Below are 24,793 nucleotides of genomic sequence, written 5' to 3' on the forward strand. Positions count from 1 at the left end.
CAGAGCTCCCGAAGAGGGAGGGGACCCAAGAGGGTTGCCCAGTAAACACACTCCTACCTGCACCATCTCCATCTCAGCCCCGAGCACCCAGAACAGAATTAAGCTTCTTAGACTCGGACCCATTTGTGGAAAGTCCTAACAATGAACTCTTTTCATATATCCAGAGCTCTTTTCCTACATACCCTGCAGCTGATTCCGAAAGCTTCACCTTCTCCAGAGTAAAACACACGGTAGCTTCTTACCTCTACTGCTGACGCCATGGATACCAGTGGACCCGCAAGAATCACCATGAAAGCCACTAAAGATGGAGCACTCTGGATCACAGGGATCACCACGGGTCCCAACAGATCGACAGTGTTGACTGGCCACGTGACTGAATGATCGACAGTGCCATAATTTTTTAAATTTTTTAAATTTTTTATTTCTTGGGGATCCCTGGGTGGCTCATGCTTGCCTTCCCAGGGCGTGATCCTGGAGTCCTGGGATCGAGTCCCACATCGGGCTCTGCATGGAGCCGCTTCTCCCTCTGTCTGTGTCTCTGCCTGTGTCTCTGCCTCTGTGTGTGTGTGTGTGTGTGTGTGTGTGTGTGTGTGTGATGAAAAAATGAATAAATTCTTTTTAAAAATTTTTTTTAATTTCTTGCTATGGGTTGGAAAACAGAAATTCTTGCTCTGGTGCTACCTTGGGGGATACAGATAGAGGGAAGTCCCAAGACCTGCCTTTGAGAACTTACCACCACCACCCCCAACACTTCCTGAGCTGAGCTGGCAACTCTAGATGCCTCCCTCGCGTGGGGATGGTCCTGGACACAACCCGGCCAAAGTTTCCTGAGAGATAATGAAGGTTCTTTGAACTCAGAGAAGGCAGGGGTGCTGGGGCTGGTTAGGTAAAAGGCGAAATGTAATTGAAAAGGTGAGAAGGGAGGGACCTGTGCTATTTAATCCACTCCCTTTCTGTGCAGCCAGGCAGGGCAAAAGCAAACGTCTCCAGTGTCACAAAATCCATCCATTTGCCATTCGGTGATGGCCATTTTGTGCCTGGAGGTCACCAGGGTCACCAGCCTCCTTCCCCATGCCCCAGGTGTGAGTCTGAATCTCATCTAAACCCCTACCCTCCACCTCCAAGAAGCCCTCAGGGACTCTATCTCAGCTCCCTCTCCTGGGAAAAATGCAAAATTAGATTTTTCCTTGCCATCCCCCACATTGTCCAGGGATGACGAGGGTGGGTTTTCAGTGGTTTGTGTGTACATCTGGGCCCTTCAGATAAGGGTTCTCACTACAACCTGGCCGTGTCTCCACATCCTCCCTGCCCCCTCCCATGCACACTCCCCTCCAGAGCCTGTCACATGAGTGTCCCTCCCCCCAAATCTGATCTAATTCTCTCTGCTCTGCCGAGGCTGGTCTGGCTTAAGAGGATTGGAGCATTTGGTAAATGGGACCAGGACAGGGTCAGAGAACCAGCTGTGGGGAGACCCAAGGGCCAGGAAGCCACGGGGGGATAGCAGAAGAGGGAGGGGGCAGACAAAGGGGCAGAGAATAGGGGTGAAGGGCTCCCTGGCGTATTGGGAGGGGTGGTCGAAAATATCACAGATCAAAAAAATATCTTTAAAAAAATCAAACTAGCTGGCTCTGCAGGAGAATAAAGCGTTTACAAGATGACTATGAACTTTATTTTCAAAGTATCAACCCCAAAACAAGGTCCAGGTGAGTTTTTAGAATTGATAGCATTGAATCAGTTTTCTGGATACAAGTAACCAGCTGAATCCTCTACACAGGACAAACAGATTTCAAAATTAAATGGTCAATTATCTAAAAAGTCAGACATACTGGAGATAAAATACTAGAAATAGTATAAATACTAGAAATAGATAAAATACTAGAAATAAACCTACAGAAAGATGTACCCAAGACCTCTGTGGTTGAATAAGAATATTTATTTGGTGGAGAGTGTTCGGAAACAACCAAATGAATAAGCGATATGCTTAGATTGGAGTGCTCCGTGGTGTTGTAAAGATGTAAGTTCCTCCCCAAAACCATTTACAGATTTCATGCAATTTTAATTAAATTCCCAACGCAGTTGCTGGAGGCCTTTAGAAAGCTCAGAGCAACCACGAAGCCAACAGATGCCTGGAGCAGAGGTTCCATGCGACACCTGGGAATCCGAAGAAATGCCCACGTGCGTACTAAGTAGCCCGGTGGGGATACTCGTAGCAGCGCGACGACGACGTGCGGTGGCCACTCAGTGAACACAAAAGCCACCTCGGCAGGTAGATCAACGGGGGTATGTTCCTGCCGCAGAGGAGTAATCCGGGGTGCAGTCGGACGCAGTGCTGTCCCCACCCACATGGACGTGCGTTCGCAGAGAGCGGACACCCTAGTCCCTTCTGTCCCTTGCGAAGCTGCAGGACATTTCGGGAACAGATTCCCCTATGAATTCAGTAACACTGTCTGAGTCACTGTCATCGGCAGGGTCATCTCCCTCTTAGTATCCAGACATCAGGGGGAAAGGAGGTCCCTCCAAGGGGTCTCGGGGCGAGAGGAGCTCTGTGAAATCGGGGGCCAGCATGGGGTCAGGCGGGAAGTCCGAGGCGGAGGAGCCCTGAGGCCTAGTCGGGTCCAGGGCTGGGACAGGGGCCTGGGCAGCGGGGATGTGTCCCTGGGAGCCCTGCCCAGGGACCTGCCTGGTGGGCCCGAGGCTGGAGACACTGGGCTCTGCTGCCTGAGGGGTCAACGCGGGGCTGTGCACAGGGGAGCTGGAGATGCCTGGGTCCCCTGGGAAAGCAGGGCCAGCAGGGACAGGAACCCGGGCCCAGGTGGGGACAGGGGCTAGGACAGATTCAGGGGTGGGGGGGCCTTGGTCCATGGGCACGGCGCAGGCTCCCCGACCTCGTCCATTAGGCAGTCCCTGCAGCCTGGAGTGCTTGGCTCTGCGGTTCTTGAACCACACCTGGAGGGAGGGACAGAGGGGACAAGGAGGAGCTTTAGAAGGGCTTGCCTCTGGCCCAGGTGCGGGGCTGCTCCCGGGAGAACAGTGGGCCTCCTACCCTCCCTATGGCCCAGGCCCAGTTCCAGGCCCCTGGGGTGCCGGGTGCAGGAGGCTGCAGGGGAGGGTGCAGAGGCAGGAGGGGCAGGGCTTGGACACCGCGGAGCCCAGGGGCCAGGAAGGGGCCTCCCCCAGAGGGTCCCCCACCTTCAGAGGCCCTGAGTTCTGGTGCCTGGTGACCCAGCAGGGTTTCAGACTGGGCAGGATGGTGTTGGCTGGTTTGTACAGCACGGGAGTTGGGGTGAGCTCGGGGTCCAGCCCTGGGTCTACACGGGGGGCCCCTTGCTAGCTGTGGGAGCCAGGGCAGCACTGGGACCTCTGGCCTCAGTCTGCTCAGCTGGAGCCCGGGAGGGCGGGGAGGTGGCCCAGGAGCCCAGGCCCCAGGAAGTGCCACCTTCCCGGTGGATCTTGGGAAGACTGGGTCCATGGAGGGGGTGCCGGGGGACCCAGAGTCATACCTGCACTTGGTGCTCCTCCAGATGGAGCCTGGCCGCCAGGGCCAAGCGTTCCTGGTAGCTAGGGTACTGGTTCGTCATGAAATGTCTCTCCAGCTCCTGCAGCTGTTCCTTGAGGTACACGGTGCGATCCCTCCGGGTCTTCCGGAGGTTTGGGGTCAGCCCGGGGCCTGGTGGAAGGAGAAACAGGGTCAGGTGAGTCACAGACACGGCCCCCAGTTGGCCCAAGACCCTTCCTCTGCCTGGGCCAGTCCCTTGTGAGCCCATGGGAGGCTCAGGACCGAGGGTGGGGGGCACAGCTGCGGACACGGGGTGGCATGTGGACCAGACGCCCTGGGCTCAGGTCCTGGCTCTCCACCTTCCAGCCAATTCCCTGTACCTGCCTGGTAATCCAACGTCCCAGGTCCACCAAGTCCCCCCAGCGCAGGGTGGGATGCCCCCGCCCGGACAGAGGATGCCCCCTCTGAACGCCCAGAAGGCCTGCGCAGCCCCAGCCCCAGCCCCAGCCCCAGCCCCAGCCCGCCAACCCGCCCCGGGCCCAGGCGCACCCGAGGGAGAGCCTGGCTCCTGCATCGTCTCCGCAGCTCTGCTGTCTGCTCGTGAGGCGCTGCCCCAGGACCCGGGCTTAAATCCCACCCCCAAGCTGTGCCCACCCAGACACACCCAAGGGTCCCGGGACCCTCCCTCTCTCACCCACCCTCAGCCCCGCCCCCGGAGGAGTCACAGTGAGTGATTAATCCTTTCCCCCTTGAGCTGGGGGTGGGGGGGGCTGGGACCTCGGGGGCAGGACAGCCTTGGCCCCGCCCTCAGGGGGCTCTAGCCCGGGGGAAACCCACGGTGCGCATCGTGCGGTGAGGGGGGGGGGCGGGTCCCCATCTCAGGAAAGGGCCCCTGGTGTCACCCCATCCCTTCCCAGTCCTGGGACCCCCAGTCCCTCACTTCCAGGTCCAGCCTCCATCCTCTCCCGCCTGGTAGGTCCGGGGGCCTCTCCCCTTGCCCCCAACACCGCTCTCACCTTCTGGTCCCTTCTCTACGTGGCCCCCACGTCCACGCTGGCCCCCAGGGTGCCTTGAGGTCCCTGAGTTCCTGTGGGATGAAGGCCGTCGGGGGTGCAGGGGGGGTGCAGGGGGACGGCTGCCCCTGGCTCTTGGTGAATGAATGAGGGGGGCTGCTCTGTGCGCAGGTCGCAGGAGCCTGGGGCCCCGGGAACCAGCCCCTGGAGCTACCCGCACCCACATGTAGACCTCAGACGGGGCTCCTCGCGGCGCAGGGCCCTCCCGGGACTCCCGGCTTCCAAGGCCCAGGCCCCGGGGACCGCCTTTATTTTCACCAACGCTGGCGAACAGTAGAGGTGATGGAACAGCACGAGGCAAAGCAAAGGGGACTTGGTGTTCGAGGTTTGTCTTGCTCCTTGAACTGCCTGGGGCCTCAGGTGGCTCTACCATGACTGGACATTCGCGCTCCTTCCTTGCTGCTCTTTTTCCTTTTTCTTTTCTTTTTTTAATTCAAGTAGTTAACATATAAAATGCTCCTTTCTGGCAAGATTTTGCCTTAATTTATCTTTTTTTTTTTCCTCCTCTTTTGGGCAGGTGGGCACAGGAGAGTCGCCAAGTCAATGGCTCTGCTGTCAACAAGGGAGCATCTAGCAATTTCCTTGGTCCAGAAGATGTGACTGGAGGCCACCTTCTCTGTCATTTTTAAAAGAAATGAAATGTAATATTTTGTTGGTAGATTGGCACAGATTGAGAAGAGGGGTCATGCCTGGATTGGTGGATGGGGGATGAGGAATCTGGCCTTCTCCTGCTTTTGTAATGTAGGGTGGTTTGGTGGGGTTTTTTAAAAGATTTTATCTATTTATTTGACAGAGAGCACGAGCAGGAGGAGCATCAGAAGGAGAGGGAGAAGCAGGCTCCCCGCTGAGCAGGGAGCCCGACATGGGGCTCGATCCCAGGACCCGAGGATCATGACCTGAGTGAAAGGTAGACGCTTAACAGACTGAGCCACCCAGGCGCCCTGGCAGGGAGGTTTTTGAGACAAATTTGATCCTATCTGTCAATGCCCTTGAGCAGAAGATCATCAGACCTCAGCAGAGGACACAGCAGGTGCACGTGCTCTGTCCAGACCCTGGGTAACTCCGTGCTGTATAGCCGGACCCTTGGGGGTCAGAGCACAGTTGACAAGGTTAATGGGGCAGGGAGCCGGAAATTACACAGAAGATCAAGTTCAAAATTAAACAAAGCATATGAACATTGTTTTTGTAGGTCTAGCTTATAATGTTGATCCTCTACTTAGGGTTCCTTAGTGGAAAGCACCGCACCAAACAGGCAGGACACCTCATAAAAGCTCTGGGAACACAGTTTTGACCAAGAAAATAATGCCCCTGCCTCCTAGATTTCGCTGTCTAGCAACTCATTTGTCCAACAGAGGCGTGAATGGATGGATAAGCTCCCCTATGCTATGAAAATAGAGAATTCAAATATAGGAAAGTCAAGGCAGCACCATTCAGAATAGCAAAAAGGTGGAGATAAACCAAAGTGTGCATCCACTGATGAAGGCATACAATGCCGTATAGTCACACACTGGAATGTTATTTAGCTCTAACCATACAAGGAGGGGAGAACTGACACATGCTGCAACACGGGTGAACCTTGCAAACGTTGCGTGAGGTGAAAGAAGCCAGACACAAGAGGCCACACGGGTATAATTCCATTTCCACGAAACGTGCACAATAGAGAAATCCAGGGGTACAGAAGGTACATTGGTTGTTCGCCAGGAGCTGGGGGAGGGGAAAATGGGGACTACCTTGAATGCTTACATATGTAGATATGTATCAATTTAAAAATACATTAATGAAATGCTGATTATATTGCCCACCGGACTGATGATCAGAGTGACAGCTTACATCTGGAGCTGATGGGGTGGAGGGTGGGGAATTCCGCTTTTGGTCACCATTGATGGAGTCCAAAGAATTTTTGGAGATTTTGGAGTTGGTGCCAGTAAAGATCTAATAAAGAAAGGATCAAATGAGCACAGTACCCTCTGACTCGGTGGTTCTATCATTAGAGGTTTATCCTGGGAGAATGCTTGCCCACTGTGAACAAGTGCCAGTGCAGCTCCCTGAGATTTCAAGTAATTGAGTTCATCACAGGCGTCCGTGTTCACCAACAGGAGGGTGATTAAGTACTTCTGGGCCATCTCAGATTGCAGAAAGCTAATTAACAGTGAACAGGAATCAGGGGTAGAGCTTTGAGTCACAGAATAATATCTTGATGATTTGTTTTTGTTTTTAAGATTTTATTTATTTATTTATTTATTCATGAGAGACACAGAGAGAGAGAGAGGCAGAGACACAGGCAGAGGGAGCCTGATGTGGACTCGATCCCGGGTCTCCAGGATCAGGCCCTGGGCCGAAGGCTGTGCTAAACCGCTGAGCCACCCCGGCTGCCCAGTTGATGATTTGTAATGTATTTTTTGTTTTGTTTGAGTGGCGGAGGTCTGTCTTCTTTTTGCTAAATAAACATGTCCTGCACACAGCATTCCAGTTGGGTTTTTGGTTTTGGTTTTTACTGTGTCTGTCGCCTTGACTAGAATTAGAAAGGCACAAAGTTAATGACTGACCGAGCCTGCAGTTGCTGACACCCGATAACGTCTCAGGCACTTTGTTCATTTCTGAGAATGTATGCAGTTAATAAGCACACTCAAAAGATGACTATACATTTACATATACAATATATTTAACAACAGCAGCAAAACATCCAGCAAAAATCAATTACCCAGGGATTATGGAGAACGTCAGATGCTCTCATTTTCTCTCTTTTCTACATGTTACTATTATTAATTAATTTGTTTAATTTGCAAGCAGGAAAACAAGGGCAATTCCTGGCTTTGGATGCTGCATGGGGCACATCGATGCTTGGCCCTCCGTTTTTCTGACCTGATTCCTTCCAGGGCTGGATGGAAACCGGCTAGGAGAGCGGGAGTTCCTCACTGGGCTTCCCAGATTCAGATGGATGGGAGGTTGTCAGTGGCCCAAAACCTGCCCGCACAGAGACGAGGTGGGAAGGGTGTTGGTGGAATGTGTGCTAAGATGAAAGGATTAACCAATTGATTTTTTTAATTCAATCAGAACAGAAACCATGGCTCCCTCCCCATCTGTCAATTCCTTATCTCCTCTGCCACCCTTCCCGGGCAAACCCTGGTTTTGATCCTCTGTGTGGCTGACTCATCTCCACCTTCTGCCCCCAAGATGCTCTCAGACACCCACACACCTCTCTGCTCCCCGTGCAACGGAGAGGCATCACTCCCTGAGGGGGAGGGGGCCCAAGGGAGGGGGGGGGTCAAAGAAGAACAAGAGGAGCTTTGAAGACAACATTGGAGGGATGAAGGTGGGGAATTTGGTCTCTGCCTTCTAGAAGATTCTGGCCTAACTTTCTGTGACCGCCATTCCTGCCTGTGTCTCTGGGCTTTGCTCTTCTCTCCTTCTTTCATTTTTGAAATACACGCCATCCTCACTGGTCACGCATTCTGTGTTTACGAATCTGCCTCCTTACTAAGATGTCTTTGTCACCCCAAAACACATACTCCCCACATTTTCCTGGTCATTCACAGACACATGCAGAGCAGTGAAAAAATCGAGTCATCGATTTCCTGTTGCTTCCAGCTGCCTTTTCGTTTCAGCTCTTCTACTGTTAACCAGTGTCCTTTTGAGGAATATTTAGTGCCACATTTTTTTTTTTTTTGGTATTTCTGTGCTTTTAAAAATTGTGCTAAAAATATATATAAAACGCGATTTTTATCATTTTAACCATTCATAAGTATACAATTCAGTGTCATTTAATGCAATCACAATATTGCATAACCATCACCACTGCCCATACTTAAACTTTTTCGTCCTCCCTGGACAGAAACGAGAACCTCTCCCTTCTGCCCTCCTTCAGCCCCTGATAATGTCCAATCCATTTTCCATCTCTATGAATTTGACTAAGTACCTCACATAAGTAGAATCATGTGATATTTGTCCTTCTATGTCTGGCTTATTCACTAAACATAATGTCTTCATTTCTTAAAAAATTTTAAGGTTTTTTTTTTTTTTAAGATTCCATTCATTTATTCATGAGAGACACACAGAGAGAGGCAGACATAGGCAGAGGGAGAAACAGGCTCCCTGCTGGAAGCCCAATGTGCGACTCGATCCCAGGACCCCAGGATCTCTGCCTGAGCCAAAGGCAGACACTCAACCACTGAGTCACCCAGGTACCCCAAAGGTTTTATTTTTAAGTAATTTCTACCCACAACGTGGAGCTCAAACTCATGACCCCGAGATCAAGAGTCACTCTCTTCAGCCAACCAGGCATCCCAGAATAATATCTTCAATATTCCTCCATGCTGTAGTGTGTATAAACATGCCCTTTCCTTTTCATGGCTGTATAATATTCCTTTGTGTGGCTAGACCACATTGTGTTTCTCCATTTACCTGCTGATGGATACTGGGTTGTTTCTGGCTATTGTGAATAGTGCTGCAGCCGACATGAATATACATGTATCTGTTTGAGCATATAATATACCTAGGGGTAGAATTGCTGGGTCATAGGGCATTTTTGTGCTCGCTATTGGTGATTGCACTGTTTAAAATGCACAGCACCAAAGTGCTGTCCAGTATTCCAAGGTGCAAGAAGGCTGGGATGTGCCCAGGGAGAAAATTGGTACATTAGATGAGCTTCCTTCAGGCAGATGTGAGTGCTGTTGGCCATGAGTTCTACATGAAGGAGTCAGTAATAAATATTAAATAACAGGTCTTTAAACAGAATGCATTAAACAAGGTGATATACCCATGAGTTCATGAAAATGTGACCAGAGGCTCGTAAGAAACTATGAGCAGGACCAAATTTGCTAATTTGGTGTTTGAGGTGACTTCATAGGACATAACTACTCGAAGGATCACAGCAGAGCATGTTAAAAGTCAACTTGTGGGACACCTGGGTGGCTCAGTCCATTAAGCATCTGCCTTGGGCAACCCCAGTGGCCCAGCGGTTTAGTGCCGCCTTTGGCCCGGGGCATGATCCTGGAGACCCGGGATTGAGTCCCACATCAGGCTCCCTGCATGGAGCCTGCTTCTCCCTCTGCCTGTCTCTCTCTCTCTCTCTCTCTCTCTCTCTCGGTGTCTCTCATGAATAATAAATAAAATCTTAAAAAAAAAAAAAAGCATCTGCCTTTGGCTCAGGTTATGATCTCAGGGTTCGGGATCAAGCCCTGTGTCGGGGTCCCTGCTTGATGGTGAGTCTGCTTCTCCCTCTCTGCCCGCCACCCGCTACTCATACCCTCTCTCTCTCTCTCTGTCTCTCAAATAAATAAATAAAATCTTTAAAAAGATAAAAAAAAAGTCAACTCAAAGTGTGCTAGGGTCGCTCAGGTGGTTAGGTGCCTGAGTCTTGATCTCAGCGTCCTGGGTTCAAGACCCACGCTGGGCTCCATACTGGGTGTGGAACCTACGTAAAAAAAAATAAATTAAAAATCAACTCGAATCTGAGCTTTACAGAAAGGGGCTATGATAAGGTCCAGGATCTAATCAGGTGAGGGAGGAGTTCCAAGAATTCCCAGCCAAGTGCCAAATACACAGAAAGAACCTAGTGAAATGCTGGTTCCCTGACCAGACAGCCACCTGCCTCCCAAAGTTCTTCTTGATGTCTCAAGAACCTGTTCAGAAGGTTCTAGAAAGAATGTGGTTCGTGAGTTCCTTGTCAGGGACGGGAGGAGGGTGTCATTGGGAAGAGGCCCAGAACTTTCATCCAATGCTAAAGGAACTGACCGTCCTAGTGACTACCTGTTCCTCTGCTCTGGAAACCCTTCCCTAGTCTAACCACTGTCCATGTTGCTGTATATGAAAGAAGGTGGGGGCAGCCAACATCTATCCCCTAAAAACACACATGCCAAGAATTGATAATTCTGGAGGAGAAAAGGGGGGTCTCTGTGGAAAGAAGAGATCTGAAAATGTAGGCAGAAGGGTTAGGTTCTATGGTGACCATGGAGGTGAGAGCCAAAGGTGGGAAACACTTTCCAGGCATGGGGTACAAGACACCTTGTCTTCCAAGTGTCCCCCTCTCCCCGTCTCCTCCGGGCATCTTAGTGTGGAGAGCTCCTCTCAGACCTCCTCGTGGGGTTTCAGATCAGCAGAAGTAGTTTTCATTCTGTCCTGACAGTCTGTCCATCTCCCTCCCCCCACAGCCTGTCACGTGTCTCCCCCCCATCCCTCCCCCAAATCTGATCTAATTCTCTCTCTGCTCTGCTGAGGCGGGCCCAGCCTAAGAGGATTGGAGCATTTGCTAAATGGGACTAGGACAGGGTCAGAGAACCGGCTGGTGGGGAGACCCAGGAGCCAGGACAACCACAGGGGGGCGGCAGAGAAGATAAGGAGGCTGAGGAGCAGAGAAGGGGTGGGGGAACAGAATGGGGCACCACCTGGGTGTTTAGGAAACTATATACAAATGGTTAGGAGGGGCCCAACGTTGTTGATTTTCAAAATTCATCATGAACCTATGTCCTAATTTTCTATCCACTCTCCCCTCTCTGTCCCTTTGGAAGTAACAGGGGGTTCTGGAGACCAGGAAAGGAGGTATGGGTGTGGGAGTCTGGGGGCATTGGACTAGGGCCCTCAGAAATGACCTGGGAATGTTCTGGAAAGGTCTGATCTGTCAGGAATCTATGCAGGAATTTGAGGTCTGCTTCTGGCATGAAGCAGCATGCAGCTTTGGGGTGTTGAGGTAAAGCATTAAAAAAAATTTAGCATAGAATTTAAAAAAAAATTTTTTTTATTTATTCATGAGAGACACAGAGAGAGAGGCAGAGACACAGGCAGAGGGAGAAGCAGGCTCCATGCAGGGACCCCAATGTGACAACTCGATCCCAGGACCCTGAGATCATGACCTGAGCGAAGGCAGACACATAACTGACTGAGCCACCCAGGCACCCCTTAACATAAAACTTTAAATACATTTTTTTTGTATTTACTTTTTCAAAATACATTTTAAATAAATATAAAAATATTTAAAAATATGTTTTAAATTCCTCAGTTTTAATGTCTGATACAGTAAATTGTGATTGACATAACCAATATCGATAGAGCTCTCTGGGTCCTCATTAGCTTTCAAGAGCCAGAGAGGACCCCAGGGAGTGTCCATCCTGGTGAAAGCACCCCCGTTCCGACCCAGGGCACAGTTTTGATGGCAAACTAGCCAAGGCCCAAATACTGTCTCTATTCATCATTAGTTGTGTGTCTCTGGGCCAAGCACTCCTTTCTCTGAGTCTGTTGTCCTCCGAGGAAGACTAGAGTTGATAATCTCACCTCCAGAGCTGACGACGTGCCCAGTATGCACACCTCAATGGAGGGTCCAGTTGTTACATTGAAATACGCTCCCGAGCTTGGTCAAAATCCCCTCTGCAAAGTATGGGGCATAACTCGCCCTATTTCCCTGGCTTCAGGGGTCTCTGAGATATGGGACTTACAGGGCTAAACCAGGACAGTCACAAGAAAACCGGATTTGTTGGTCACCTCACCCCTATGTCCTTTAAGAGACCCATCTTTTGGGAACCCTATGGTTCAGTCACTACAGGGCTCATGTCCCTAGGATCTGAATTGCTTTTGGGGCCCAAGGTGTATTCTATATATGCGTGTACATACACACACACACACACACACACACACATAATGTATATATAATAACATATAATGTCATATGATATATAGTGATATATAATATATAATTATGATACATATGACACACATATGCACCTCCATCTATCTACATCTCTTTTATGTGTGAAGAAGAGTACTTTTTTTCTTTTGAGAGAGAGAGCACACAAACAGGGAGAAGGGGCAGAGGGAGTGGGAGAAGCAGACTCCCCGCTGAGCAGGGAGTCCCACATGGGACTGGATCCCAGGACCCTGAGATTATGATCTGAGCCAAAAGCAGACACTTAACCGACCGAGCCACCCAGGCCCCCAAGAAGAGTACATCTTGTCAAACCTTTACAAAGTGAGCACACTCAGTTATCAATATCTAGATCAAGAAATGGGACACAACCAGTGGAGCCTGGGTGCCTCAGTTGGTTAAGCGTCCACTCTTGATGTCAACTCAAGTCATGATGTCAGGGTCATGAGATCGAGCCCTGCAATGGGCTCACAATCTGCAGGGAGTCTGCTTGAGATTTTCTCTCTTGCTCTGCCCCTTCTCCCCTCTAAAACAAATAAATCTTTAAAAAAGAGAGAGAGAAAGGGGCACAACTAGCCCTCCAGAAATTCTTCTTGTGTCTCCGCCATCTGCTCCCCCTTCCTTCACCAATGGCAACCATAATCTTGACTTCTAACCCCATAGATTTTGGGTTCCAGATGTAATTTGTATAAATGGGACCATCTCTGTCCATTGTATGCTCTCTTTTCGTGCTTGGCTTCTTTTGCTCAGTGTTGAGTTGTGAAACTCATTTGTGTTTTGCATGTCTCATTATGCCTTTTTTTTCATTGTGGAAAAGTAGCTCAAAGGGTGTCTCAGGGACCCTATGGGGGGTCCCTGAGACACCTATGGGGGGGTGCTTACCAAATCAAAACTACTTTCATAATAATGGTAAGATAAAACCAGCCTTTTCAACCATTCCCTGGCTAGCCCACAGTGGGTTTTCCAGATGCTGCAAAATGTACCTCAACAGAGCAAATGAACGCAGTAGCAGCTGTGGAGACCCGGCTGTCTGTCTACTGTTTGATCTGACACTAAAGAGATTTGCAAGACTGTAAACAGTGCACCTCTTCTCATGAACTCCTTTCATCTCCAAAAAGATAGTTATTTTTTCATTTAGAAGTATGTCATTTTATGTTAACATGTCACAGGTTTATTTCAAATGAACTGAATACATTAAATATGGTTTTTATGTTTTAGTCCTCAGTTTTAATTTTTAATGCAGTAAATGTAGTGGATACAACCCATGTAAAAGTGCTCTTTGGATCTTGGATGACTTTTAAGTATGTAAAGGAGTCATGAGACCAGCAAGTTTGGACCTGTCTCTGGACAGGATTATTCTGCTCTGGATGGGTCTTTGAATAGCTTCCAGTTTGGAGCTATTGCAAAGATGTGCTCTGAATGCTCTTCTCATCTTCTCCATGAAATAAGTACCTGTTCCTGTTGGGTATGGACCAACGGATGAAAAGGCTGAGTTATACAATAGGCATACATTCAACTTTGAAGGATATGGCCAAATGGCTTCCTAGAGTGGCTACAAGCTACAAGCTTACGAGCTCATCAACCATGTGTCAGTCAACACTTCAAATTGTCAGTCTTTCATTTTAGCCATCTGGTGGGACACAGAGGTATCACTGTGAGGTTTTAATATTCATTTGCCTGGTGATTGATGAAACCGTGCCCTGTGTTCGTGCATTGATGGGCCACTTACTATCCTCGCTTCTGAAATGCCTCTATAAATCTTCTACAACCTGGGTGAATTTCAAAGTAATATGATGTTTCATAATCCCAAAGGGTGGGCTGAGGGAGACCATACTCTCTGCCCTGGGGTCTCACCTGTGGGACCCAAGGCTGGCCCCTGGGGCTCCTGATGTTCAGCAGCCACTGGGCCCAGGCTCCCATCCAAGCAGGTGCTCTGACAGGTGAAGCCTGAAGGCTCATACCCACTTTGTGGGTGGTCAAGGAGATAATCCTATTTACAGGTGGGGAGGAAGGAGCCTGCCCCCCAGTCAGACAGCTGACAAGCTAAGGACCTCCAGTCGCAACTGCTCAGACACTGCAGTGTAGTAAAAGACAGGCTTTAAATCCAGACTCACGTGGCACCACATTAGTCCTGGCGAGACTCTCCCAGCTCATTGGGGCTCGCCCTTGCTCTGCAGCCCTGACAGTTCCCCTGTCCAGTGAGGACAAAAAGCTGGAGTGGATGCCACCTTGCCCAATATGGGATGTGGAGAAAACCTGGATTTGGGAAGACAGTTGGATCCTGAGCTAACCAGCTCAGCAATAATGTGATTCCTATAACATCATGTATCCTAAACACTGCTGGGTACTCCAAAGTCTGACCTCACTGACTCCTGCAACAATCACAGGTCTTTGGCTCTTTCCCTAAAACCACACCCCACCTCTGCCCTGTGGGATGAGTGTCTCTGCCCCTCTGCCATTCACTCAGTCCTTCATCCACCCCTTTATTGAGCACCTACTGTGTGCTGGGACTGTCCTAGACAGACAAGGTCCCAGCTCTCCCCAAGCTATGTCCTCTGAGAGGGGCAGAGGAGAGACAAGAGGGTGGTAAGAGTTTTGCAGAAAAGAAAGCAGACCGAGTGAGCTAGGGAGCTACAGGATGCAGGGGGAAGGTCCCTCACAGTCTAACTTACTCCCTCCTCGTGCAGTCCAGGGCCTGGACCGTCCTTGAAAAACACCAAGATTCTTTCCCTTTCTACATCACTCTTGGCCATTCAATCCCTAAACAAATGAATCTTGATTTCATCTTCATAGCTCTCCTCTCTCTCTCTCTCTCTCTCTCTTTGTCTCCCAGCCCTTCGATTTCCAGCAGTATCTGTCACCCTTGGCTGCCCCAGGACCCTGTCTCGGGCTGGGCATCATGACCTCCCGTCTACTATGGGCTCCTTCCCTGAGCTTGGCTAGTTTGCAGACAGGAGGAGACGGGCGGGACAAGAAAAGGACTGAGTGGTTAGAGGCCAGATCGCACAGAGCTCAGCACAAGATGGGTTTGATCTTCCTACCGAGAGCAGAGGCTCCCCGCACCTACCGGGAGTAGAGGTGGGGTGGGGGCGGGGCTTCGCGAGGGGCGGGGCTTCCGCTGCCGGTCCTCCTGCGGGGAAACCCTGCTGTGGCTCCCAGCGGTCCAGGTGGCGTGAACAGGTTTACCCCAAGAGGAGTGATATTTCCCTCAACCTCTTTTTTTTTGTTTTGTTTGTTTTAATTGAGGCAAAATTTACATTGAGACAATGCACCCATTTTAAATGATTAGTTTGATGGGGTTTTGACAAATTGGTGCTGTCATGTAATCACTGCCCTTTCCAGATCTACAATATTGCACTGCCTGCCAAGTTTCCCTTATGTCACTCTGCAATCAGTAACCCCTCTCCACTCCAGGTCTTATCATCTTGACCGTTGTGGCCTGCCATTGTGGTTTTAATTGGTGTTTCCCGGATGACAAATAATGTTGAGTATTTTTGTGTCTGTGCACTCATCGTCCATCAGGATATCTTTTATGAAGTGTCTCTTCCAGTTGTTTTATCATTGAGTTGAAGCAGCATTATGTATTCTGGATGTAAGGTCTTTGCCAGCTCTACGTTTTGCAAATGCTTTTTTTCTAACAGACTGCAGCTAGCATTTTCTCGTACTTAATGATGTTTCTTGAAGAGTAGAATCTTCCAGTTTTGATAAAATCTAACTTATCAATTTTTTATTTCATGATGATTGCTTTCTGTGTCTTAAGAGACTCTTTTGCCCATCTCATGTCAAGAAAAATATTTCTGTGTTGTTGGTTTTTGTTTTTGTTTTTTTCCCACCTCTAAGAATGTTATACTTCAGTTTTTCACATTCAAGACTGTGATCTATCTCAAGTTAATTTTTGCGTATTGTGATTGAGTTTTATTTTTTCTTAGTAGATATTCCATTGTTCAAACATGACTTGTTGAAAAGATTTCCCTGTTGACTTGCCTTGGCATTTTTGTCAAAAATCAATTGACTATAAAGTTTTGGCCAATTTCTAAACTATCTGTTCTGTCCCATTGATTGGTTTGTCCACCACATGCAATATCACGCTGTCTTGATTACTATGGAATTACAGTAAGTCCTGAAGTCAGGTAGTATAAGTTTCTAGCTTTTTTTCCAAGATTGCTTTGATACTCTAGATTCTTAAAATTTTATTTTTTAAAAAAGATTTTATGTATTTATTCATGAGAGACACAGAGAGAGAGGCAGAGACATAGGCAGAGGGAGAAGCAGGCTACCTGTGGGGAGCCTGATGTGGGCCCCGGGATCACGACCTGAGCCAAAGGCAGACGCTCAACCACTGAGCCACCCAGGTGCCCCCATATTGACATATCTTAACAATGTAGAGTCAACCAATCCATGGTTTATTTCTCTCTTGACTTGGGTCTCCTTTAACTTCTCCCAGCAATATTTTGATGTTTGCAGTGTGACAATTATCTGAAAGGATTTAGGGATGGATTGCATGTGGGAGGTGAGGAAAAAGGGAGTGGGCAAGGCTAAATGGCAAAAATCTCCTCCTGCTTCACTAGTGTAGATAAGAAAGAAAGCAACTTCCCCCCAGGGGATCCAGCTCAGAAGAAGGGCCTAGATTTGGACTCAACTGCCTCCAGGTTCATGTGCATGACCTTCTGAGACCCACCTCTCCAAACCCGCCCACCCTGGGGGGCTCTGGCCCCAATGGCACATTGGTGTATAGTCCCAGGAGGAGGTAATTAGGGAAGTTGGCACTTTTCTCCCTTGGAACTGTAAGGACCCTCTCTCCCTCTCCTGCTGGGCCTCCTTTTCCTTCCCTGTTCTGATGGGCCAGGGTGGACTCTGAACAACACTGGATTCTCCCAACAGTAGCCTCCTGTCTGGTCCCTGAGGGTCAGATAGCCCCTCCCTCTCTCCCTGTCACCCCTGGCTCTTCAAGCTAATGAGACCTGCCCTGATTCCCCAGCCAGGCTGCTGGCCTTAATCACCCCCAGCAGGAGGTTTGTGGGGGTGGAGAAAAAAAGAAACCCTTATGGTGAGACACAATGACCCAGCCACCCGTCAGGATTACCACCATCTCAGGCATGCCTGTGTGCGCAGGTGTGTGCATTCGTGTGCACACTTGGGTGCATGGCGAAGTAGAACAGACCCAGGTAGAGACAAAGAGAAATCAGAAGTGCAGAACAAGAGAGGTTACCAAGATAGGGAGAAAACAGAAATGGAGGGAAAATCGGGAGAAAAAGACCAAGAATCAAAGAATAAACGGACGGGTGGGAGAAAAAGAGAAAGAAACAATAACAGAGGGGATCCCTGGGTGGCTCAGTGGTTTGGCACCTGCCTTTGGCCCACGGCTCAATCCTGGAGTCCCGGGATCGAGTCCCGCATCGGGCTCCCGGCATGGAGCCTGCTTCTCCCTCTGCCTGTGTCTCTGCCTCTCTCTCTCTCTCTATGTCTATCATGGATAAATAAATACATCTTTAAAAAAAAAAAAAGAAAGAAAGAATAACAAAGCTTGGAACTTGGGAGGTTGGATAAAGAAGCACAGAGGTCCAGAGGGTAGGATGGAGTTGCGGAGACAGGTGGACAGACAGGGAGACAGAGACAGAGAGATATAGGTGCACAGAGACAGTCATAGAGAGAGAAAGGGAATGAATGAGAGATCAGCGACCAAGAGACCAAGACAGAAATGCAAGTAAATCAGTCAAGACTGGGACAGAAGGACACAGAGATGGGGAATGAGGGGGGGAGGGGGGCACACATGCAAAGGAGCAGGAATGGCATAACCTGAGACCCAAGGAAGAGAGAAACTGAAGCACAGAGATCCCAAAGACCAGTAGTGGCAGGGGTGGGGGGCAAGAGTGAGTTGGAGAAGCTAATGTCTAGTAGAGACAGAAAAGTCAGAGGCCAGAGTGATAGAGGCTGAGGCAACAGAGAAAAGGGGAAACTGAGGTACAAACCATGAACAGGGGCACCTGACTGGCTCAGTGGTTGAGTGCCTGTCTGCCTTTGCCTCAGGTCATGATCCCAGGGTCCTGGGATGGAGTCCTGCATCAAACTCCTTGTGGGGGGCCTGCTTCTCCCTCTGCCTGTGTCTCTGCCTCTCTCTGTGTGTCTCTCATGAATAAATAAAATCTTAAAAAAGAAAGAAAGAAAGAAAGAAAGAAAAGAAAGAAAAGAAAGAAACCACGAACAATTGGGCCATACAGGTTTGAATTAATTGGCAGACAGAATGTTGGGGAGAAAAAGAGTGACCCAGAAGGAAGGCAGAAAGTCCCACACCCCTAATTTTTCAAATGATTTTTCAGCAACACCCAGCATTTCTCTCCTTCCTTTTTAATGGGACACCAAAGCTGGAGGGACATCAGTTAGACCACAGAAAGAACTTCCCTGAAGAGTGGGGTCCGGGTCACAGGCGGGAGCTGGGGCTTCCCATCCCCATCAACCTTAATTGCCAAGATGTCAGTGGGGAGGAGGAGGGGAGGAGATTAGGCAGACGGATGGGTGCCCCTCCCCCTCCCATCCAATGTCACCTCCTGGCGTCCAGTCAAGTCCCCCACCCGGGGCCAGGATTACCCTCTGAGATCCAGGCCACAGCAAATGACATCACTCCCAGCCAGGGCTTAAAATCTCCCCATGTGAGGGGACCCATTTCCTTCAGCCTCTGCCACCTGAGGACTCTGACTCCAACCAGGTCCTGGGCCACCAGGAGAGCCTGACCCTGTTTTTGGAAGGTGAGTGTCTGCAGGAGGGGCAGAGGGGATGGAGGGAGAGGGAGTGAGAGAGGGAAAACTGGGGACAGAAGTTGGGTTCCTTTTACCCTGGACTGTGTTCTCAGTGGCTGGCCCCACAGGAGCTGGTGGGACGCATGTGTGATGTTTGCTGCGGAGTCATATAGGGGATGAAGGTCCCATCCTGGTGTTTGGAGGTGCAGGGTGGCTGGGAGCAGGGCATGAGGGGATGGAGTCAAGCAGCTTGTTGGTGAGGTGACACAGCCAGGCTCTCCCAGCGCCTGGGGCTGGGGACTTCTCACCCCTGCTCCAAGGCTACTTCCCAACAGTCTCCCTATTATGTTCTCTTTAAAATTCGACACTGCCTGAAACTTTCTCTTCGTTTGTGCCTTTATTCACTGACCAGCCAGTGCCTGGCATGTGGTTGGGGTGCCTGTTTATTTGTTGAGTAGCAGTGAAATGACAGAAATAGAATCCAAGAACCACTTGCCTGCAGCAGGAGGGAGGAACGGTGGACTCTCAGGTGGCCCAACGGGGGGCCAAGAATGCAGTGATTCTCGGCTCACGTGCTGGTAGAGTGATTATGTGGAGGCCTCCCCATCCTAGAGACTCCTACTTTCCTACATCCCATCTTGGTCAGGAGCATGTATAGCTCAGCTCCTTGTCCTACTGGATGGCGGAGCTACTGGGGGCGGCAGAGACTCCACAAAGGAGGACCTTGAACGTGGCTGAGCTGGGGGTGTCTTGCCAGGGCTGATGTGAGGTCCTCTGAGTCTGGGCTTAAAGCCTGCCTTTGACTCACCACGAGGCCTTGGGCCATTCATGTGACCTTCCTGGGTCTCAGTTTCCCCATTCCCTAAGTGGTGACAGTAATAAGTTGCCATGATGAGTTGCCATGATGATGTGACACAAGGAACCCATGTCATAGGCCTGGACTGCAATGAGCCCGGGAGAGGGAGCTGACTTTATCTTGCTTTGGGGGATCAGGGGCAGATTTAGGGGTGGAGAGCAGGGGACTCTACTGAACCTTGGCTTCTTCCTCTGTGAAGTAAGGATCGTAATAGGACCTGCCTTGGAGGAAGTTTGATTGGGATTATTGTTCCCTGAAATCTTGTGCCCAAGACCTTCAGTGAAGTGTCTAAGCAGTGGAGGATCCCAATAGGAGGTCCTTCTGGTTGTCACCTGCCTCACTGTGAGGTGGGTGTTACCTTCCTCTGCAAACCTCAGCCTCGGTTTCCCCATCTGTAGAATGGGATCATCTCCTCGCCCACCCATAAGGTGAGTGTGAGCCTTCAGGCCTCACTTGCCAGAGCATCTGCTCAGATGGGAGCCTGGATTCAGTGACAGCTTGGAGAGCCCCAAGCGCCAGCCTCAGGTCCCACAGTCTTGTCCCCAGGGTGGGGAGCGTGGTCTCTCTCAGCATCATTGCCTTGAGCTTTACCGGACGGGACGATGATAGGGTTCCAGGTTTATTGTAGGTTCTCAACACGGCAGATATTGTAGTTGTTGCTGTCTATGCTCCTTGGGATGGGACACAGAAAGCCTGTGTAGATTGAGAAAATTCTGAGGTCGCAATACCACTGGCAGGTGTCTCATCTTGTTGTCAGAGAGAAATTTCAATGAGTGTCCGACACTATTTGTTATTATTCTTGTCCACAAAACACTTGTTGGTTGTCCAAGAAGGGGGCAAATCCTCCATCCCAGGGAGGAGGGGTCACTGTCATTACCAGATGCTAGATCTTGGGCGAGCACCTTCCTCACCCTGGGCTCCGATTCCCTGTCTGTAGGGTGGATCATCCCAGGGAGAGGATGCTGGGTTTCCAGGAAGGCCAACCATGTAGCCTGGCCAACCTGGCACATAGACAATGGGGGAAGACAATGAGCTCGGTTGCTCTTGCTCCAGGCCCTGCCCCTGGTCCCTAGCTGGGCAGTTTCACAACTGTTTCCGTGCTCTCCAGAAGCTCCAATGAAGCATCATCACCCCCTTGGAGGAGAGGGAGGGGACAGAGGGAACCCAGGTGGGATGCTGGGAGAACAGCCTTTGGGAGCCTCCAACCCAGGGTTGGAATCCCGGGTCCCCCCAGTCAGCCTGTGTGTACGACCCTGGGCAAGTCACCATGCCTGAGTCTGAAAATATTCCCATCTGTGAAATGGGAGTGTAATGGTAATGCAGAGTCTGCCTCCCAAGGCCATGCTGAGGATGTTAGGGCGTCCTACATAGAGAAGGCTTGTGCGTGAGTTAGCTCTAGCTGTGTAACGAGTTACACTGAAACTTAGCAGCTTAAAACAACAAACATTTATGGTCTACAGTTCCTGAGGGACAGGGATCTGGGGCGCTTCCACTGGATGATTCTGGCTCAGGTCTCTTCATGCTCTTGTAGTCCGATGTCGAGGAGGGCCGAGTCCTTGGCAGCCTTGCCTGACACTTTGGAACTGACCTTCCCCTGGGGCTTGGTCTTATGGCTGTTGGTGGGATGCCTCAATTCCTGGCCACCTGGACTCCCCCCCCCTCCAAGTTCCCCCACAGGCTTGCTTGTGCATCCTCATGATACCGACTGGCTTCCCCCAGGGCAGCGCCAGCCTTGGAGGTCACCTTGTCATTTCTGCAATACCGAATTGGCAGCCCATGGCAGTCCTGCTCTGTGAGAGGGGACAACACCAGGGGGTGAATAGCAGGGTGAAGATTATTGGGGACATCCTAGAATGCCCATCAATTCTTCGAATTTAAAGCATTTTTTAAAAGATTTTATTTATTTATTTGTGAAAGAGAGAGAGCTAGCACAGAGGGAGAGGGAGAAGCAGGCTCCCCGCTGAGCAGAGCACTCTATCTGAGGACCCTAAGATCATGACCTGAGCTGAAGGCAGTTGCCTAACCAACTGAGCCACCCAGGAGTCCCCTTAAAGCGGTTTTTGCTTTTATTATAACCATCAGCACTGAACTTCCCCTTGACTTTCCTTTCCAGGCTCTACATCATCTGGTTCACTCCCCAGCTCCTGGGTCACCTCCTTACTGAGAGGTCTTTCCTTACCCTTCATCTAGATGAAGGTCTTACCCTTGGCCCAAGCCCTGTCACTACCCCAATACCCCATTTCATTTTCCCAGAAGTTCAATCCCATGAGAACAGAGAAGCCATGTGCCTCATTCCTTGCCATATCCCCACCTCCTACAACATGGTGGAATCTCAAAAATATTTCCTGGATGGGCAGTACAATCCCAAATGATGATAAATAGGAAGAACACCATCCCCCAAGTGGGATGAGAAGGACAGGCTAGTGGGAACAAGAAGGGAGAAGATGCTAAAGCAAAGTTCTTCTGTTTTTTATTTTTACTTATTTCTGAAATATTGGTATGTGTGAGAGAAACAGAGACAGAGACACAGAAAGACAGAGAGACAGAAAGAAGGAGAGAGAAATCCATTTTAGGGCAGCCCCGGTGGCTTAGCGATTTAGTGCCGCCTTCAGCCTGGGTGTGATCCTGGAGACCCAGGATCAAGTCCCATGTCAGGCTCCCTGCATGGGGCCTGCTTTCCCTCTGCCTGTGTCTCTGTCTCTCTGTCTCTCTGTCTCTCTCCCTGTGTCTCTCATGAATAAATAAAATCTTAAAAAAAAAAAAAAGAAATTCAGTTTAGCATATGGGATGGCTCCCCAGGGAATTTATGTTTGAGGTGAAACCTGTAGGAGGAGAAGGGGTTAGCTGTGATGGGGACCAGACAAGAGGTATTCCTGGTCCAGAGGACAGCTTATGCACACAACCAGAGAGGCTGCCCTCATCTTTGTGAAGGAGCACTAGGGAGCCATGGAAAGGGTTTCATGGTTTTTTGCTGGCTTTTTTGTTTTGCTTAGATTTTTATTGTTGCTTATGTTTTTGAAAAGCTTATATGTCCTTATGGTTACAAAGCAATCTAAACTGTAAAAACAAGGCATGACTATAGCACCCCCCTCCAGAGGCCCTCACTTCAATATCTTGTGTCCTTCCTGGCAATTTTCTGTGCATACATATGCTATATATATAGTAAATATTATATATAATTGCTGCCTTGTTTTAAAAATCACAAATAGTAGGCTGCTACACACACTGCTCAGCACTGTACCTTTTCCTTCGAATATATTTAATATATGTTGCATATGTATATATCATATAATATATATTAAGTATCTACTTTGGTAATGTAGGATATCTAACACACACACACACACACACACACACATGCACGCTCCTTTTGTCAAAGTGTAATTTTAACAAAATTGAACAATCTGATTCTCAGATGCATACAGAATACACCCCAGATCCAAGATTTGTTGAAGTTATTAAATGAGGAAATCAGCTGTTTCAAAGGGGAAGTCAAGAAACAGAGGCTAATACAGTTCTTCAGGGAATGAGCTAAAAACACAAAGAAAACTGGACAGCAGGGCAGCAGCAAATCCTCTGTAACCCTGAGGTTATCCTTTCTGCCCGAGACAAATCATTCACAACCAAACTTCTGCAGGTTGCCATTTACCTTATCAGAGTCCAGACCCTGATCAATAAGGAATAGGAACCCGAACAGAGATCCAGTCCCTTAAAAAATGAAATAACTCTTGGGCTGGGAGGGGTTCCGTTAAACAGGCGATCTAGAAATGACACACCATAGCTACTTTTTTTTTTTAAGATTTTATTTATTTGAGAGAGAGAGCATGAGCAGTGGGGAGGCAGAGGGAGAAGCAGACTCTTCTCCAAGCAGGGAGCCCGATGCAGGACTCCATCCCAGGATCCTGAGATCACGACCTGAGCCAAAGACAGATGCTTAACCGACTGAGCCACCCAGGTGCCCCCACACTGTCACCTCTTATTGCCAAATTTAGGATCATTTCTTTTAACTGACTAGAGAGCTCTGAAACTCAGCTCACAGCAGTCTTATATTTTTTAGTGATTTCATGGTATTCCCTTGAATAAAGGTGCTGTAAGCTACTTGCATAATTTACTCAATACATCCCCTTTGGTGGACATAGAGGTTGCTTCCACATTTTGGTGATTATACACGTGTGCATTAGAAATCCTGGTGTGGAGCCTGTGCAAGCTTCCAAATGACAAGGGGCACCCCCCCACCCCACCCTGCTATGCGGCACCCATGGTGTCAGGTGCTAGTTTAAGGAGCTGATACACATCATGCATTTACCCTCCCAACTACCTAAAGAGGTAAATGCTATCTGCATTCCCATTTTCCCTTGAGGGGACTGAGGAGCTCTGAAGGCAAATTGCCCCAAGGGCTGACTGGGAGAACTATGATGGCATCGCATCACACTCTGGTAAATGCTTCCAGTTTGTTCCATTGATGCTCACCATCTCCCCATCAGACACAGGACCATTTGTTTCTTCACACCCAGGCTGGCACTGGGGCTAACAGATCTCTGTTATCTTTTTGCCCACCTGGCGGGTCACACGTGGTGGTGGAAGATCATCCTTCACTTGTTTGCGTGCCACTCTGCCTACCCAGTTTGTCGGGGACTTTTCCAATGTGTATGGGGAAAACCCCATCTCTAGAAACCTCCCCATTCCAAGCAGGCCGGGACAGCTGGTCCCTTTGCTGTCCGTGATTCTGTGCCAGGCTGGACATCTTTTCTGGGGTCGTAGGAAGACAAGCTGCTGGAGAGGGAGTGGCAGGATCTAATGTAAAGGACAGAGTGGGCATAAGGGCTTCCACTTAGGATGCGCATTATCGCTTCAGCTGGTTTTATAGATGGAGTCTTGGGGAAAAGCTCTACCCACCTTAAGAGGAAGGCCATTTTATAGGTGTGGAAACTGAGGCACAGAGAGATTAGGTGCCCAAGGTCCCACACCTAAGAAGAGTCTGAAGCAGGACTTGGACCTGAG

The 24,793-nt window shown here is 49.4% G+C and overlaps 1 protein-coding gene across 1 annotated transcript; it reads right to left on the minus strand.

The window, feature by feature from the left end:
- Positions 1-2,481: 2,481 nt before the first annotated feature.
- On the minus strand, positions 2,482-4,139 carry LOC140608887 (tetrapeptide repeat homeobox protein 2-like). Its single transcript, XM_072783849.1, has 3 exons — positions 4,046-4,139; positions 3,501-3,667; positions 2,482-2,946 (listed from the first exon to the last, which is right to left on the minus strand). Exons 1-3 carry the CDS (start codon positions 4,068-4,070, stop codon positions 2,482-2,484), a joined length of 657 nt encoding a protein of 218 aa, XP_072639950.1. The 5' UTR covers positions 4,071-4,139.
- Between the last annotated feature and the right edge of the window lie 20,654 nt (positions 4,140-24,793).

The sequence above is a fragment of the Canis lupus genome, chromosome 1, assembly GCF_048164855.1.
Source record: "Canis lupus baileyi chromosome 1, mCanLup2.hap1, whole genome shotgun sequence".
Classification (NCBI taxonomy): domain Eukaryota; kingdom Metazoa; phylum Chordata; class Mammalia; order Carnivora; family Canidae; genus Canis; species Canis lupus.

What these genes read in the sequence shown, in the direction of transcription:
- LOC140608887 (XM_072783849.1), bottom strand. Translation starts at nt 4,070, where the DNA reads ATGCAGGAGCCAGGCTCTCCCTCGG. An exon ending in GGAGCCAGGCTCTCCCTCGG is followed by an intron (nt 3,668 to 4,045) that starts GTGCGCCTGGGC and finishes TCCTTCCACCAG; the next exon opens with GCCCCGGGCTGACCCCAAAC. An exon ending in TGGAGGAGCACCAAGTGCAG is followed by an intron (nt 2,947 to 3,500) that starts GTATGACTCTGG and finishes CCCTCCCTCCAG; the next exon opens with GTGTGGTTCAAGAACCGCAG.